The sequence below is a fragment of the Carcharhinus amblyrhynchos genome, chromosome 23 (assembly GCF_965287045.1).
Source record: "Carcharhinus amblyrhynchos chromosome 23, sCarAmb.v2.hapA, whole genome shotgun sequence".
Lineage (NCBI taxonomy): Eukaryota > Metazoa > Chordata > Chondrichthyes > Carcharhiniformes > Carcharhinidae > Carcharhinus > Carcharhinus amblyrhynchos.
Window position 1 is genome coordinate 6849032 of NC_137346.1, and position 19075 is coordinate 6868106.

Consider the following 19075-nt stretch of genomic DNA (forward strand, 5'->3'; position numbering starts at 1 on the left):
AGGGTACAGAGGGTCTTGTAGAAACCGCAAGTGCAATCCTGATTTCACTGGGGAAGGCGTCCCGTTGCTTAGGTGTCAGGGGATGTTGGTTTTGGCAGCTTCTTGGTTGGATTGGCCCATTAGTGATGTCCTTAAAGGGGAATGGGATGACTATGAGACAGCCAGCGGCCGTCAAAGGCGGCCCACCAGCAGCTGGGGTGTGTGTGGAGGGGGGAGCAGCCCCTCTCACATCCTACCCGCCCCCCCCCAGTTCAACATGAATCAAACTCTCGGCGGCCAATGTGAGGGGGCAGCACCAGGGTCGATGAGTACCGAGGGCTGGGTAGGTGCTGGCTCAACGCGGACAGGGTGGACAGACGCTAACATTCTTCCTCCAATGAAGGGGCAAGCACACCCTCGGCACCTTACACGCTTGGGGAGCAAAAATGGCCTTTTGGCTCCCGTCAGCCTATGGGCAAATGGGGGGGGGGTCGGTCCGCCAGCTGACCGGACGGGGCAGAGACAGACGGACATGTCGAAGCTCGGGCCACCGACACTGAGCACGGCCTCAGCTCTGAATTCTCCACCTGCTGTTTCTTCTTTAAACTAAACGCGGTTTTGCCCTTTCACCTCCCCACATTCCCAAACGATGCTACTCTTAAGCGAATTGTCACTAAAACGCACTCTTCGAGTTAACTTAAGGAAAAGCAAAGTTGATTATCCTCGAGCTTTGGTGCAGTCGGATCAGCCGCGGCGACGACAGAGAGGAAGAGCCAAGAGATGGTCGACCACAGGAGGCAAAACAAAAAGACAAGGAGAGGATAACGATAATAAGAGAAATGCAGAGGCGGGCGGGTGGCTGAGAGATGGAGCCGGGCAGCTCCGCTCCTCCCACAACATGTACAACCAAAGCCTTCAGTTACTTCTCCTGTTCCAGGATGAAGGGCCCAGCAAACAGCTCCAGCAGGACCTCGCCTTCACTCCCAGCCATTGTCCTTAATCATATGAGCCAGTTCTATAATGTACTTTCCTTCTTTGTATTTCTGACTGCTCTCGAAGGCGTGCTCCTGTGGACAAATAGCAGCACTGAGTTCAACGGCCACAACAACAACAACTTGCATTTATGCAGCACCTTTTAACATAGCCTGGGTGACCCAAGGCACCTCACAGGTGTGCTACCAAACAAAACCTGATTCCACGAGTGGGATTGGTGCCTAAAACGTAGATCGAAGACGTAGGTTTTAAAGAGTGTCCGGATACAGGGGTGCAGAGGAGGGAAGTCAAAAGCTGTGTGTCTGTGTGCGGAGTGTGTGTGTGTGTGTGTGTGTGTGTGTGTGTGTGTGTGTGTCTCAACCGGAGTTGAGGGGATTGAGCTATGAGGAGAGGCTGAATAAACTAGGCTTGTACTCGTTAAGAGTTTAGAAGAATGAGGGGAGATCTCATTGAGACGTATAAGATGATGAATGGGATGGATAGGATAGAGGTGGAGAGACTCTTCCCGCTCAAAAAAGACAGTAGGACTAGGGGGCACAGCCTCAAGATAAAGGGGGTGCGGTTTAGAACGGAGTTGAGGAGGAACTTCTTCACTCAAAGGGTGGTGAATCTCTGGAATTCTCTGCCCGTTGAAGTGGTGGAGGCTGCCTCGCTAAATATTTTTAAGAAGCGGGTTGATGGGTTCTTGATAAGAGAGGGGATTAAGGGTTATGGGGAGAGGGCGGGAATGTGGAACTGAGCCACGACAGATCAGCCATGATCTTATTGAATGGCAGGGCAGGCTCGAAGGGCTAGATGGCCTACTCCTGCTCCTATTTCTTATGTTCTTATGTCTCTACATGTACATGTGCAGGTTATGTTGTGTCTGTGTGTGTTCAGGGTGCATGTGTGTGCGTCTGTGTATGCCTGTGCAAATGTATGTATTGTGTCTGTGCTTGTATGTCTATGTGTGTGTGCACAGGGGGTGTGTGTGTGCGCGCATGCGCACACGCAGGGTATGTGTGTGTGTGTTTGTCTGTGTGTGCGTATCTGTGTGTGTGTCTGTATGTGCATGTGCATGGGGTGTGCGTAGTGTGTGAGTGAGGTATGTGGGGTGTGTGTGTATGTGCACGTGTGGGGGTGTGCATGGGATGTGTGCATGGGGCGTATGGGGGTGTGTGACAGGAAGCAGTGATGAGGTTTTGAACAGCAGATGGGCTGAGGTATGTGTGGAAAAGGGTAATGTTAGGGATGGAGGAGATACAGGACAGTGAGAGGCATAGGCAAATCTGCCACAGCTGGCCATGGCTGCAGATACATTGAACAAGATCAATCTCGATCCTTCTCAGGCCAACAGAACCCAGACTGGATTCTTGATTGATACTGAGTGAGTGGAATTGAAGCCAGACAGTGATACGGTCAAATGTCAGGAATATTCCTCCCGTTCACTCCCACCGAGAGCCAGTGGGGAGAAAGTAACTATTATTGTGTTGGATTCAAAGCAAAAATGTCTTTGCACAAATTTAATTTTAAAAAAAGACAAAAGGTGGCGGCTCAAATAATGATCAGGGAGACATTGAATATAATTCTTAAAAAGACTTAAAAACATTGATAAAACACCTCACAGCCAGTGTGCTGGGATGCCCTTAGTCTTGGGTATTCAGTGGACATTGTTTAGAATAATTTTTTTCCCTCAGGTTGTCAGGGGAAAGCACAGACATTAATAATCAGGTTTTTAAACAACTGCCAGGACAGGTTATTGCCTGGACTCGGAAGGTAAGAATCTAGGTCGCTGAGTAAGTTATTTCCATTGAAGCATGGGAATCTACTGGTGTAGGAAAATGTAGAGTGTTTGTCCTGTATCATTATGAATAGATCTTTAAGATGATGAGATAAGTTAGATCACGACTGGTGATTTCTACATTAACTTGCTGTTTGAGAGCTAGAACAGTTTCGCGTGTGATTCTAGCTCAAATCTAACCGAGTCTGCCCTGAGGGAGATTGGAGTACCGGAAGGGAGGACAAATATAAAACTGTATATCTGCGTCATTTTGTATGTTGGGAGTTGGGGGGGTGGGAGTTGGAGGGGTTGGGGGAAGTGGGGGGAGAGAGTGGTTAAGATTGCATACAACAACAACCTGCATTTGTCTGGTGCTTTTAAATGTTATAAGATGTCCTCAGGCCATTAGCAGAGGCATTATCAAACAAACTTTAGGTCACTTACACAGACATACATGTACAAGCAAATACAGACACAAGGAAACATACACAAGGAGACACCGGGGGAGGCGATGGCCGAGTGATATTATCTCTAGACTATTAATCCAGAAAACTCAGTCAATGTTCTGGGGATCTGTGTTCAAATCCTGCCACAGCAGGTGATAAAATTTGAATTTAATAAAAAAAAAATCTGGAATTAAGAATCTACTGATGACCATGAAACAATTGTCGATTGTCGGAAAAATCTATCTGGTTCACTAATGTCCTTTAGGGAAGGAAATCTGCAGTCCTTACCCGGTCTGGCCTACATGTGACTCCAGCAACGTGGTTGACTCTCAACTAACCTCTGAACAAGGGCAACAAGGGATGGGCAATAAATGCTGGCCAGCCAGCAACACCCAGGTCCCACAAATGAACTTAAAAAAAACCACACAACACAAAGACCCACAGACTTTTCTTGTTGCCCATCCCTAATTGCCCTTGAACTGAGTGGCTTGCTAGGCCATTTCAGAGGGCAATTAAGAGTCAACCACCTTGCTGTGGGTCTGGAGCCTCGTGCAGGCCAGACCAGGTAAAGATGGCAAATTTCCTTCCCTTTGGAATCAAATGAGTGCTTATGACAATTGATGGTAGTTTCATGGTCACCATCATTGAGACTAGTTTTATATTCCAGATTTGTTAGAATCACAGAATCCTACAGTGCAGAAAGAGGCTATTCGGTCCATTGAGTCTGCACTGACAACAATCCCACCCAGGCCCTATTCCCGTAACCTCACATATTTACCCCACTAATCCCTCTAACTTATGCATCCTGGGACACAATGTACATAACCTGCAGATCTTTGGAGTGTTGGGAGAAATCTGGAGCACCCGGAGGAAACTCACACAGACACGGGGAGAACGTACAAACTCCACCCAGACAGTGACCCAAGCCCGGAACTGAACCCGGGTCCCCGGTGCTGTGAGGCAGCAGTGCTAACCACTATGCCACTGTGCTGCTCATTTTGTTTCAATTTGTTATTGAATTCCAATGGCTGCCGTGGTGGGATTCGAGCCTACATCTCCAGAGCACTGGCCGAGGTCTCAGGGTTACTAATCCAGTGGCAGTATCACAACGCCACACCCCCTCTGTACAGATAATCAAACGCATGGAAATACACATGCCACCAACTTACATATTTCCAGCCCAGTGTGGTTTTGCAGTTTTCACAGTAAATATCAGCCACTGCGTGCAGGCCAGTGAGTAAAACACGCTCTTCTGCTGGTCCACAGCCCACATTAACTCTGCAAGGAGATTTTAGAAAAAGTCAGTACTTCAACGGGGAAAAGGAAGACAGAACTTGCATTTGCAAAGCACCCCTTTACTGCCTCAAAACCTCCCAGAACACTTTACAGTCTAATAAACAGGAGATTCTGAGTTCAAATCCCTTTGAAGTGATCGCTGCAATAACACAAGGCAAAGTATCCCTTTCTTGCAGGTTAATATTGTCCAAAGTCCAAAGACATGCTGAATTCTCCCTCAGTGTACCCGCCAGAGTGTGGAGACTAGGGAATTTTCACAGTAACTTCATTGCAGTGTTAATGTAAGCCTACTTGTGACACTAATAAATAAACTTTACTTTTATCGACTTTCCTTCTGTAGAGATAAAAAAAACACATATTTCGAGACTCCCCACAAATACAGGGTGGCACAGTAGCACAGTGGTTAGCACTGCTGCTTCACAGGGTCAGGGACCGGTCCAATTTCCAGCTCAAGTCACTGTTTGTGTGGAGTTTGCACATTCTCCCCATGTCTGCATGGGTTTCTGCCAAATGCTCCAGTTTCCTCCCGCACTTGCAATGATGTGTGAGTTAGGTTGATTGGCCATGTTAAATTGCATCTCAGTGTCAGGGGGTTAGTACGATAAATGGGTGGGGTTATGGGGATAGGGGCTGGGTGGGAGTCTGGGTGCAGACTCGATGGGCCAAGTGACCCCCTTCTGCACTGTCGGGATTCTATGAAAAAATTCTATGAAATGTTTTTGAAGTGTGGTCACCGTAGGAAATATTGTTAAAGGCAGTATATAAATAATGCGAGTTGTCTGTCTGATTAACTGCAGGCATAGCCTCAAGGAGCTGAATGGTCTACTCTTGTTCCTACATGGCAGTCATGGGTGGACTCTGCGGAAATGATAAGAAAGCTCAAAATGGTTCAGACTATACAGGAGGGGAGGAGTCAGAGAAAAGATAACAATCTAAACTTTTATAAACCAAGCAGTATGTAGACAGCGAGCAACAGTTAACAACAAAAGGCGATGGAACCTCTAACTGGCCCCTGAGGCAAGTGGAGGCAGTGAGCAGTTTAAGTTTATTTATTAGTGTCACAAATAGGCTTACATTAACAGTGCAATGAAGTTACTGTGAAAATCCTCTGGTAGCCACACTCCAGCACCTGTTCGGGTCCACTGAGGGACAATTTAGCACGGCCAATGCACCTAACCAGCACGTCGTTCGAACTGTGGGAGGAAACTGGAGCACCCGGAGGAAACCCATGCAGACATGAGGAGAATGTGCAAACTCCACACAAACAGTGACCCAAGCTTAGCAGGGCTAACCACAGTGCCACCTTGCCACTATTCGGAGCAGGAGATCACAGCTTCAGTCTGTCTCTGGTTTGTGCTGAGTGGTACATGGGAGCTCCGAGGAGGAAAAGAACAAGAGGGTCAGCTCAGGTTCCTGCTCCCTGGCAGCACTATGTGTATGGGGGTGGGAAGAGGGAAAAGAACCAGAGAGAGGGAAATAGAAAACGAAAGAGAAGGAAAAAGCAAAAAAAAGAGAGAAAGTGGACAGAGAAACTAACAGAGAGAGGTGTGTAATAAAAGGAAAATACTGCAGTTGCTGGATTTTTAAAATTATTCTTTCATGTGATGTAGGTGTCACTGGCAAGGTCAGCATTTGTTACCCTAATTGCCCTTGAACTCAGTGGCTTGCTAGGCCACTTCAGAGGGCAGTTGAGAGTCAACCACATTCCTGTGGCTCTGAAGTCACATGCAGGCCAGACCGAGTAAGGACAGCAGATTTCCTTCCCTAAAGGACATCAAAAACCAGATTGGTTCTTATGGTAATCAACAATGGTTTCATGGTTACCGTTACTGAGATGAATGGTGGAGCAGGCTTGAAGGGCCAAATGGCCTCCGCCTGCTCCTATCTGCTACGATGAGCTTTATTTTTCCAGATTTCATGAACTGAATTTGAACGGTGGGATGTGAACCCATGTCTGCAGAGCATGAGCCTGGGCCTGTCGATCATGAGTCCAGTGAAATTACCATCACCCCTCAATCCCCCCCCCTTTCGCCATCTGAAATAAAAACAGAAAATGTTTCTTCAGAAGGTGCTCTCCCCAACCGCACCCCACTCCCACCACCAGCTGTACACAAACACACCCACTGGGTATTATTGACTCACAAAACCCAGCTACTGGCCAAGGCCGCCCGCTTCGTAATCTTAAACATTCACTCCTTCCACCACCGACACACAGAGGCGGCCTTGTGTAGCATCTACAAGATGCAGTGCAGCAACTCATCAAGGCTCCTTCGACTGCACCTTCCAAACCCATGACCTCTACTTCCCTGGACAAGGGCAGCAGATACGTGGGAACACCACATCCTGCAATTCACTCACCATCCTGACTCAGAAATGTATCTGGAGATTCCTCATTTTCACTGGGTTAAAATTCCTCCCTAACAGCACTATGGGCGCACCTACAACACATGGACTGCAGCGGCTCAAGGCAGCAGCTAAATGCTGGCCTTACCAGTGACATCTCAATAGTGAGTGTAAAAAATGGACTAACAATGTCCAGGTTATATTCACTGTACAATGCAGACACATTCCATTCAACCCATCTGATCCATTCTCCATCTGGGACACCTCTCACTCGACTTCCTCTAACCCAAGTTGCATGTCAACTTCCACAGATTTAATCCCAGTCTTTGCTGTTAGTTGATGGCTCCTGGGCTAGCTGTACAGGTCCGAGAACTGGCTTGAGTTTGGGGAAAGAGGACATTGGCCAGAGCTCTCACTCTCTGGTCATATCACAGAACACTACAGTGCAGAAGAGGCCCTTCGGCCCCTCGAGTCCACACTGACGCATGAAAGGCCCTGACCTGTCCACCTAATCTCACTTGCCAGCACTTGGCCTGTGGCTTTGACTGTGGCGTGCCAAGTACTCATCCAGATTCCTTGTGAGGCGTCCCACCTCCACCCCCCTCCCAGGCAGCGCATTCCACTCTGTCACCACCCTCTGGGTAAAAAAAACTTTAACTTAAATCCCCCCTAAACATCCCACCCCTCACTTTTAACTGTCCAAATGTCAAGTAACTGGAACTGAGTGAGCATACATGACAGACTGGCTATGATGTTCAGCCTGAAGTCCGAGGAGAATAATCCAATGATGTAGAGATGCCGGCGTTGGACTGGGGTAAACGCAGTAACAAGTCTCACAATACCACGTTCCCTTCCACACACCTGACGAAGGAACACTGTTTCCGAAAGCTTGTAAGATTACTATCAAATAAACTGGTTGGACTCTAACCTGGTGTTGTGAGACTTCTTACTGAGAATAATCCACCCCTGGATTTCCAATAAATCCAGTAATCCAAGCCACAGCAAAGTGTGAGAGACACAAGATAATACAAAGCCGAGGGGACAGTATTGAGTTACGAGTTGGTTTAGCTCAATTGGCTGAACCGCTGGTTAGTGATGCAGAGTGGACGCCAAAGGCACGGGTTCAATTCCCATACCGGCTGAGGTCATTCATGAAGCTTTCTCAACCTTGTCTGAGGTGTGGTGATCCTCGGATTAAATCACCATCAAACTATGGTCATCTGGAACTGTGGCGACTTTACCTCTCCATAAGATAAGAATCTGTCATTGTCAGTGTACTGGGCATCGGAACAGTACAAGGCCAAGCTGGTGAAAGGACCAATTTCAACTTCAGAAAGGGCTTGCATTTCTGTAGCGCCGTTTATGCCCCTTTGCAGACAATTAGGTACTTTTCAAGTGTAATCCATGCATACAAAAAGTGGTTAACAAGCAGCATAAGCAGGAGGAAGAAACCTTGCTGATATTTCAGAGCCAGGTTAGTGAAGGGGAGAATGGAGGGTGGGGAACAGTAGGTGCTTTTTTAAATGGTTGGGCTGGTGGAGGAACAAAGGAGTGATTTGATCTGGCTTTGTCCTCTGATACTCACACTGAGTTGAACAGGTAAGCTCTACCTTGGCTCCCTTGAAAAGACTGAAAAGGAAACGAGAAAATAAATCAATGCCAAACTTTATACAAACACAAAAGATATTGAGTAAGACCATTAAAGAAGGAATGTGCAATTATACAGCATCTCTCACAGTGGCAGGACATCGTAAAGCACGCTATGACCAACAAAGCACTTTTAAATCAGGGCCACTGGTTTAGTGTAGTCAAAGGCAGAAGTCAATTTATAGCAGCAAACTGCCATATACAATGTGGTCATCTGTATTTGGGATAAAATATTGGCGAGGATACCCTCGCTCTTTGTCAAAATAACACGGCAGGATCTTATACACCTGACCAATAAACATGTGGTGGAGATGCCGGCCTTGGACTGGGGTGGGCACGGTAAGAAGTCTCACAACGCTGGGTTAAAGTCCAACAGGTCTATTTGATAACATGAGCTTTCGGACTTATGTTCGGACTTAAGAACATAACCTTTTTAAGATGCGGGTTGATAGGTTTTTGATAGGCAAGGGGATTAAGGGTTATGGGGAGAGGGCAGGAATGCGGAACTGAGCCACGACAGATCAGCCATGATCTTATTGAATGGCGGGGCAGGCTCGAGGGGCTAGATGGCCTACTCCTGCTCCTATTTCTTATGTTCTTATGGAATGTTGCTCCTTCATCGGGTGAGTTTGTGAAGGAGCGGTGCTTTGAAAGTTTGTGATACCAAATAAACCTGTTGGACTTTAACCCGGTGGTGTGAGACTTTTTACTGTGCCCACCCCAGTCCAACGCTGGCATCTCCACATAATGGCGACCACTGACACCTCAAACCACCGGCTCAAAGTGGGGAGGAACTCCAAGAAGATCACACATCTTGACATATATTTTCATTCACCTGATGACTGATACCAAATAAACCTGTTGGACTTTAACCTGGTGTTGTTAGACTTCTTACTGTGCCAACTGATAAAGACAAAGGCTTGGTTTAACCTCTTAGCCAAACAACAGTGCAGCACTCCCTCAGTACAGCACCAGGGATGTCAGTGTGAATTATGGACTCAGCTTGCTGGATGGGGTACAGAAGAGATTTATTAGGATGGTACCGGGACTTCATGGTTTGAGTTAAAAGGAGAGGCTGGATACACTGGGACTCTTTTCCCTGGAGTGTAGGAGACCTAGGGGTGCTCTTATTGAGGTCTAATAGAGGGGTATAGATAGGGTAGGTCGTCAACATCTTTTCGCAAAGGTGAGGGAGTCGAAAAATAGAGGGCATAGGTTTATGAGAGGGGAGAGATACAAAAGGGTCCAAAGGGGCAATTTCTTCACACAGAGGGTGGTGAGTGTCTGCAATGAGCAGCCAGAGGTAGTAGTACAGGCAGGAACAATTTTAGACAGTTACATGGGTAAGATGGGTATAGAGGGGTATGGATCAAATGCAGGCAATTGGGACTAGAGTAGTGGTTAAAAAAGAGGGGGTGGCATGGACAAATTGGGCCAAAGGGCCTGTTTCCATGCTGTTAACCTCTATGACTCTATGATGGGGACTCAAATCCTTGGAGCTGCTGCCAGAGCAGAAAGAGTGTGACCCAATGAGACACAGCTTGGGAAAGGAGGAATGTGCAGAACATTGCGGTGTGGGTTGGCTCTGTGTACTCCCAGCTAACTGAGCTCACAATTCACAGACAGCCACAAACTGCTTGGCTGACCCATGTCCATTGCTCAGCACCCAGCCCTCCCACCATGGAGGAAGCTTTGAGTTGGTCCCATCCCCACTGGAGATACTTTGCTTCCTTCTGCTGTTAAGAGGAGGAAGGCGAGAGTTTATAATCCCAGCAGCATCGCTGCACACGCTTCCCCAGCGCTTGTCTGCACGGATTCCTCGTGACCTTCCCAATGTGAAATCCTGACAGGCAGAGAAAATCCGAATGACCCATTCAGCCTGCCTCACAATTCCAATCCTGGTTGCTTAGCTACGAGAAGAGGGTTGGAGAAACTTGGTTTGTTCTCACTGGAATGACAGAGGTTGAGGGGCAACCTGATAGAAGTCTACAAGATTATGAGAGGCATGGACACGGTGGATGGTCAGAAGAGTGAATTACTAAGGGGCATAGGTTTAAGGTGCAAGGGGCAAGGTTTAAAGGACATGTACAAGGCAAGTTTTTTTTTTACATAGAGGGAGGTGGGTGCCTGGAACTCGCTGTCGGGGGAGGTAGTGGAAGCGGATACGATAGTGAATTTTAAGGGGCGTCTTGACAAATACATGAACAGGATGAGAACAGAGGGATATGGTCCCCAGAAGGTGGGGGGGGTGGGCTTTAGTTCAGTTGGACAGCATGGTCGGTGCAGGCTTGGAGGGCCGAAGGGCCTGTTCCTGTTCTGTAATTTTCTTTGTTTTTTTGTTCTATTTAATACAGAAGAGTGCCCAGTGACAGGGATAAAGCTGGATTCATTACATATCATAGCTGCAGTTTTGTAATATCTTTCTCAATTATATACTTTGATAAGATCCATTTTGGATGGATTGTATCATTGCAACACACCACTTATATAGAAATGTTTACATTAAATGGATTAATCAACAGTCGATATCTTTTACTGCTTGTATATTTAATGATTAGATTAAAAAATTGTCAGCAACTTGCTACTGCCTGGAATGCTCCGAGTGAAAGGGCAGTGGAGGCAGATCCAATTGCAGCTTTCAAAATGGAACTGGATATACATTTGAAGGGGGAAAGTTGCAGAGTTATGGGGAAGGAGCAGAGTGACTAAGTGTGTCACTCTTTCAATGAGCTAGCACAGATGTGATGGGCCAAATGCTCTCCTTCTCTGCTGTGTGATTCTGGGACCAGGCTGGGAGTGGGTGAGAACAATCCAGGAGCAAAAGTTTGAAGTTAAAGTTTATCTATTAGTGTCACAAGTAGGCTTACATTAACACTGCAGTGAAGTTACTGTGAAAATCCCCTAGTCACTCCGGTGCCTGTTCGGGTACACGGAGCTACGCATCCTCTCAAATCCTCAACCTCACCCACCGCTTACTGACAGCAAAAGGGGGTTGGGTTGGGGGAGGGGTTGCGGAAGAGCAGTGATAAGACCATAAGACATAGGAGCAGAATTAGGCCATTCGGTCCATTGAATGGCGGAGCAGACTCAATCATGGCTGATATTTTTCTCATCCCTGTCCTCCTGTCTTTTCCCCATAACCCCTGATCCTTATTAATCAAGAACCTATCTATCTCTGTCTTAAAGACACTCAATAACCCGGCCTCCACAGCCTTCTGTGGCATAGAGTTCCACAGATTCACCACTCGCTGGCTGAAGAAATTCCTCCTCATCTCTGTCTTAAAGGATCGTCCCTTTAGCCTGAGGTTGTGCCCTCTAGTTCTAGTTTTTCCTACTCATGGAAACATCTTCTCCACCTCTATGCTATCCAGGCCTCGCAGTATCCTGTAAGTTTCAATAAGATCCTCCTTCATCCTTCTAAACTCCAACGAGTACAGACCCAGAGTGCTCAACTGTTCCTCATACGACAAGCTCTTCATTCCAGGGATCATTCTTGTGAACCTCCTCTGGACCCTTTCTAAGGCCAGCACATCCTTATAAATGCAAACCCCAGCTCCCTCCAACATGCTAAAACCTCTTGGACCCAGGATCCAAATTGTCAACAGCAAGATCCTTCAACAACAGTCACTGCAGCTCAAAAACAACTTCACTGGCCGTAAGGTGTTTTGGGATATCTTGAGAACTCTTTACAGAAGAACTGTAAGTCATTCTCGAATGCAGAGAGTGCAGGCAGGAATGAACTGTAAGGTTCAGCAGAAGGCAGGCAACTTGACTGGGGCATCCCACCCACCACCTTAAACATCCATTCCATCCATCAATGCACAGTGTATGCACGGCACTAAGGCTCCCTGTGTCTGCGTGGGTTTCCACCGGGTGCTCTGGTTTCCTCCCACACTCAAAGATGTGCGGGTTAGGTTGATTGGCTATGGTAAATTGACCCTAGTGTCAGGGGATTGGCAGGGTAAATATTTGGGGCTATAAGGATAGGGCCTGGGTGGGCTTGTGGTCGGTGTAGACTCGATGGGCCAAATGGCCTCCCTCTGCACTAGAGGGATTCTATGACAGTATTTTCCAAATCAGTGACCACTCACTGAGGACAGGGGCAGCTGTTACATGAAAACACCATCACCTGCAAGTTCCCCTCCAAGCCACTCGCCATCCTGACTTGGAAATATATCAGCCATTCCTTCACTGTCACTGGGTCAAAATCCAGGAACTCCCTTCCTAACAGCACTGTGGGTGTATCTACATCTCAGGGATTCAAGAAGGCAGCTCACCACCATCTTCTCGAGGACAACTAGAGATGGGCAGTAAATGCTGGCCTAGCCAGTGAGGCCAAAGTTCCATAAATGAATAAAAAATTGTTCATGTCTCTTGCATCTGTTGAATTTATATAAATGCCTTTAACATAGTAAAACATTCCAGGAGCTGTTCAGGCGAGTTATGGATAAATCCTGATACTGAACAAAGAACAGTATGGCACAAGAAACAGGGCCGTCGGCCCTCCAAGCCTGCACCGCTCATGAGCCCAACTAGACCATTTATTTGCATCCCTCTATTCCCAGTCTGTTCATGTGGCTAAGTCTTAAACAATCCCAGCGTGTCTGCCTCAACCACCTTGCTTGGCAGTGCATTCCAGGCCCCCACCACCCTCTGAGTAAAATACATCCCCCTGACATCTGTGTTGAACCTTGCCCCCCTCACCTTGAACTTATGACCTCTTGTGTTTGTCATCTCCGACCTGGGAAAAAGCTTCTCACTGTTCGCTCTATCTATGCCCTTCATAATTTTATACACCTCTATTAGGTCACCCCTCATCCTCCATCTTTCCAGGGAGAACAACCCCAGTTTACCCAATCTCTCCTCATAGCTAAGACCCTCCATACCAGGTAACATCCTGGTAAACCTTTTCTGTATCCTCCCCAATGCCTCCACGTCCTTCTGGTAGTGTGGCAACCAGAACTGGACACAGTATTCCAAATGTGACCTAACCAATGTTCTATATAGCTGCAACATCATATGCCAACTTTTATACTTTATGTCCTGTCCAATAAAGGCAAGCATGCCATATGCCTTCTTCACCACCCTCTCCACCTGTGCTGCCACCTTTAGGGATCTGTAGACTTGCACCCCCAGGTTCCTCTGTGCGTCTATACTCCTGATGGTCCTGCCATTTATTGTATAGCTCCCCCCCTACATTAGATCTACCAAAATGCATTACTTCGCATTTATCCAGATTAAATTCCATCTGCCATTTCTCCACCCAATTTTCCAGCCTATCTATATTCTGCTGTATTCTCTGGCAATGTTCATCACTGTTTGCAAGTCCTGCATTCTTTGTGTCATCTGCAAACTTACTGATCATACCAGCTACATCTTCTTCCAAATCATTTATATATATCACAAACAGCAGAGGTCCCAGTACAGAGCCCTGCGGAACACCACTAGTCACAGACCTCCAACCGGAAAAAGACCCCTCCACTGCTACTTGGTGGGGTCTTCAGATCCCGCTAAAGTCTACCGTGTTTTGGACGGTTTGCCCACTCCACCCATCCACAGAAAGAGAGATGGAAAGGTTCTGGGAGGGAATTCCAGAGCTTGAGACACAGGCGACTGAAGGCACGGTCCCCTGAACGACTAAAATCGGGGATGCTCCAGAGGCATGGATATCTCGGAGAGCTCGAGGAGGTTGCAGGGATAGGGAGGGAGGGATGAGGCCACAAAGGGATTTGAAAGCAAGGGTGAGAATGTTCAAACTGAGGCGTTACTGGACTGGGTGGAAGCACGAACGGTTCTGGGTGAGTGAGTCTGGATAACCTACTGAGACTTGGGATGGTGGGGGAGGGGGGACAGGTTTTAGACAAAGTCCATTGTAAGGAAGGTGAGGCAATGGCTGGATTACACACTCCCCATCTCACAGCGCCAGTGGTGGTGGCTGCCTGCCTGCCCTCTACTCCGTCACACTGAGAAACCCGGTGAAGAAAGAGGGGCCTGTATCCTTAAAAAGAAAAACAAACATTGCACACTTTTTTTCTGACACGATTCATTCACAAGTCTTTTAGAAAAAAAACACCAGTTCCCCTCACTCTGGCAATCTCTGGTTACAGCAGGTCCGTTCCACCCAGCAGCATTTTCCACTATCCTGCTTGTTTTTACAGCGAATGCCTCAGACACTGATGCTATTTCTGTGAAAGGCTGGAACAGCGTCTCTCACAGAAGGAGCTGTTTAAAGAAGGCAGGCGATGGAAAATATTGGATAACTGCACACTTCATGTGGCACTTGCTACCACAAAGGCCACTTTGGACAAATAGTATAGATCCACTTATAAGGGGAGGCATAAACACATGAGGGAGAAAGGACATGCCTGGTCAGGGTGATGGGACACTCGTGCAGAGTAAACACCAGCATAGACCAGATGGGACGAATGGCCCATTACTTTGTTGTACATTCAAAGGCGCATATCCTCGGAACGACAGAAATATTCCTTGCATTCCAACGTAGCGTCTCAGATCCACACGCTGAAAGGAGGCAGTGGTGTCATGGTTACGTCACTGGACTACTAACACAGGGGCCCTTGCCAATGCTTGGGGGACGCAAGTTCGAATCCCACCGCAGCCAGCGGCTGAATTCAGTTACTTCATTGGAGAAAATAGCTGCGATTGAAAGCTGGTGTCTACTCGGAGCACCCGGAGGAAACCCCACGCAGACACAGGGAGAACGTGCAGTCTCTGCACAGACAGTGACCCGAGGCCGGGAATCAAATCCGGGTCCCTGGCACCGTAAGGCAGCAGTGCTAACTTAACCACTGTGCCACCCTAATCTGTTGTGGTAGGTGTAGCTGCTGGTTCCTAGGGCTCAGTTTTTCTTAAGTAACTGATCGTACTTCGTATCTCATTGTTGAATTTAAATAATATTTCAACATATATATCATTTAAAACAGGGGGTTCGGAGCAGAAAGTGAAGCCACGCTGAGGGGAGGATGGTCTCTGCGTTGACTGTGACATTGGGGGAATGTTGGCCAGCTTTCCAGGACTATTAAAAACTATTGTGTTCAGTGCCAACTCTCTCTCTCTCCCTCTCTTGCTCTCTCTGGCAGCGCAGTGGAATACTGCAGTGCAGTAGCAGAGTCAGCCCACAGCTGCTCCCCCCAAACAAACTCCAGCTGTCAGCAGTGAGCGCACGTTGTACGTTCTGAACTCTCCGTAACCAGCAAGAACTTTTACTTTAATCTCCGTGGCACACCCATTCCACGTCCCACGTCCCCGCTCCTGCTCACCGCACACTTCATTTTATGAAAAAAAGAGAAACCACCCCCCGCCACCGAATATCAAGAAGTTACGGAGAGAGAAAGAAGTAGAAAAGCACAAGATGTAACAGCCAGAAAAAGCCACACATCCCCTCGAGCCTGTCCAGCCGCTCATTAAGATCGTAGCAACGTAGAATCCCTACAGGGCAGGAAGAGGCCATTCGGCCCATTGAGCCTGCACTGACCGCAATCACACCCAGGTCCTATCCCCACACATTTACCCTGCTAATCCCCTTGACACAATTTAGCTCGGCCAATCCACCTAACTTGTGCATTTTTGGACTGTGGGAGGAAACCGGAGCACCTGGAGGAAACCCACGCAGAGAATGTGCAAACTCCACATGGACACCCAAGGTCAGAATCGCCAGGTCCCTGGCGCTGTGAGGCAGCAGTGCTAACCACCGGGCCACGTGTGACAATTTAATCTTCTACCAATCTGTCCATCTCCGACTTGAATATTCTCAGTCAGAAGTCTCACAATACCAGGTTAAAGTCCAACAGGCTTATTTGGTAGCAAAAGCCACGAGCCTTTAACCTGGTGTTGTGAGACTTCTTATTGTGTTTACCCCAATCCAACGCTGGCATCTCCACATCTTGAATATTCTCAGCAGTTGAGCTTCCATAATCCTTGGGTTAGAGAGATTCGCAAAGCGCTAAGTGAGGAAATGTCTCCTCTTAGAAACAGGGAATGGTTCACATTCCAGGAGGGGGCCTTTTGGCCCATTAAACCTGTGCTGGCTCTCTGCAAGAGCAACTCAGCCAATTCCACTTTCCCACCTTTTCCTCATAGTCCTGCCGCACTTTTCGCTTCTGGTGATTATCCGATCCTTTATCAAGGCCTTGACTGAATCTAGTAGAGTCTCGGGCAGTGCATTCCAAATCCTAATCACTGGCTGCATTAAAATGATTCCCCTCTTGTCGCCTTAGGTTCTTTTGTCATTCGTGTCAAGATGGTGCCCTCTGACTCACGGCCCTTCCGCCGAGGGGAACTTTTTCTCTCCATCTCCTCTGTCCAGACACCACATGCTTTTGAAAACCTCCATCAAATCTCCCCACAATCCTCTTTTCTCTGAGGAAAACAGCCCCAGCTTCTTGGATCAATCCACCTGACCAAAATCCCTCATCGCTGGAACCAATCTTATAAACCTTTTCTACTCCCTTTCTTAATGCATTCACATCCTTCACGTGCTGCCCAGAATTGGACACAATACTCCAGTTGAGGCTGAACTAGTGTTTTATAAAGCTTCGTTATAACTTCTAGGGAGGTTATGCTGCAGTTGTATAGGGTGCGGGTGGGGCCACACCTGGAGTATTGCGTACAGTTTTATTTTCCTTAGAGAAAAGATATACTGGTCCTGGAGGGGGTGCAGAGGAGATTCACTAGGTTGATTCTGGAGTGAAGAGGGTTGGCTTATGAGGAGAGACTGAGTAGGGTGGGGCTGAAGGGAGATCTTATAGAAACGTATAAAGTTTTGAAAGGAATAGACAAAATAGAAGCAGGGAGGTTGTTTTCACTGGCGGGTGAAACTAGAACTAGGGGGCATGGCCTCAAAATAAGGGGGAGCAGATTTAGGACTGAGTTGAGAAGGAACTTCTTCACACAAAGAGTTGTGAATCTGTGGAATTCCCTGCCCAGTGAAGCAGTTGAGGCTCCCTCATTGAATGTTTTTAAGGCAAGGATAGATAGATTAAGGAATTAAGGGTTATGGTGAGTGGCGGATAAGTGGAGCTGAGTCCATGAAAAGATCAGCCATGATCTTATTGAATGGCAGAGCAGGGTCGAGGGGCCAGATAGCCTACTCCTGCCCCTCATTCTTAAGTTCTAACTTCCTTGCTTTGTTACTCTGTGCCTCTGTTCATAAGTCCAAGATCTTGTACACCTCTGTAACCACTTTCTCAGCCAGCCTGTCCTTCTCTGGTGATATATCCCTAGTCTCTTTGTTCCTGCATCTCCTCTAGAATTTACTCTTATGTTTTTACATTTCATAATTTATGAATATAAAAATTAAATATAATTCATATTTCTTATGTTCTTATTCCTTTATTTCATGCGCAAAATCCTGGAACTCCCTCCCTAACAGCTCTGTGGATGTACCTACACCACATGGACTGCAGTGTTTTAAGACGGCTGCTCACCACAACCTTCTAAGGGCAATTAGAATCATAGAATCACTGCAGTGCAGAAGGAGGCCATTCAGCCCATTGATCCTGCACCAACAACAATCCCACCCAGGCCTTATTGCTAATCTCCCTGATATAAAGGGTAATTTAGCACAGCCAATCCACCCAACCCACACATCTTTGGACTGTGGGAGAAAACTGGAGCACCCGGAGGAAACCCACGCAGACATGGGGAGAAGTGCAAATTCTACACAGACAGTGACCCAAGGCCACAATTGAATCCGGGTCTTTGGTGCTGTTAGTCAGCAGTGCTCACCACTGTGCCACCCTCAGTTCGAACACCAGTGTTAATCAACTCTGTCAATACCTTACTTACAGCAGGCTTAGATTGAAATCTCTCCTCTATAGCTTGCTATGGTGAGTTCCTCAGGACCACAATAAATCCCATAAATAACTACTTGGCAATTCTTCCCCAAACAGAAGATTAAGGAATGATCTAACAGAGGTGCTTAAGATGATTAAATGATTTGGCACAGGTGGATCGCCTAGAACTGACTGGAATAATCTTAATTCAAGCTCGTCCACAGTGTTAGGAATGGGTTAACAGACTTTCCAGTTAAGTCCTAATTTGATGTCAATTATTCAATAGAAGTCACTGGTATATATAAAGGGGCTACAGGTGGCACTAGGTTGTTGGTGGAGAATTGTGTGTGGAGTTGGATCAAAGAAATAAAGGTATTTTGTGAAGAAGCAGGACTTATGTCTCCTTTATAGCAACCGAGAGGTTCAAACACATTGTGGGAAAGGCTAAAATAGCCTACTAAAGTTCCTACTCATAGTAGGTATTGGTGCCTCCAACTTTGGGAAAAGCTTCCCTAAACCACCTCACATGCAGAGAAAATCACAGTCGTTCTCTGCAACAACATGTTCTAAATGCAGAATAACACTTTGCAACAAGCTACAGAGATAAGACAGACACAAGAATTCCTGAAGGGGCAGGGGTGGCTACTACAATACCTATTAAGTAGTTGGAGACATCAATCGATCAGCAAAATCTCTGGCATAATTGGGTACAGGATGCTGGGATGAGGGCCACTTGTCTGTCATATTGTGTGAGCCAGGTTCCACAGGGAGCAGAGAGATAGCTAGCACAAGGATGGCCAGTCACAATCCTATGTTCCAGC

General features: G+C 47.1%; 1 protein-coding gene across 1 annotated transcript in view; it reads right to left on the reverse strand.

Moving 5' to 3' along the window:
• Positions 1 to 466: 466 nt before the first annotated feature.
• The window catches only part of ypel2a (yippee-like 2a), a 45366-nt gene continuing 26757 nt past the window's right edge, over positions 467 to 19075 (reverse strand). Inside the window, exons 2-4 of the mRNA XM_080210736.1 lie at positions 8402 to 8445; positions 4347 to 4455; positions 467 to 1046 (exon numbers count right to left, since the gene is read on the reverse strand). Coding sequence (XP_080066862.1) covers positions 957 to 1046; positions 4347 to 4455; positions 8402 to 8445 — 243 coding nt within the window. The 3' untranslated portion in view covers positions 467 to 956. The remainder of the gene's footprint in view (positions 1047 to 4346; positions 4456 to 8401; positions 8446 to 19075) is intronic.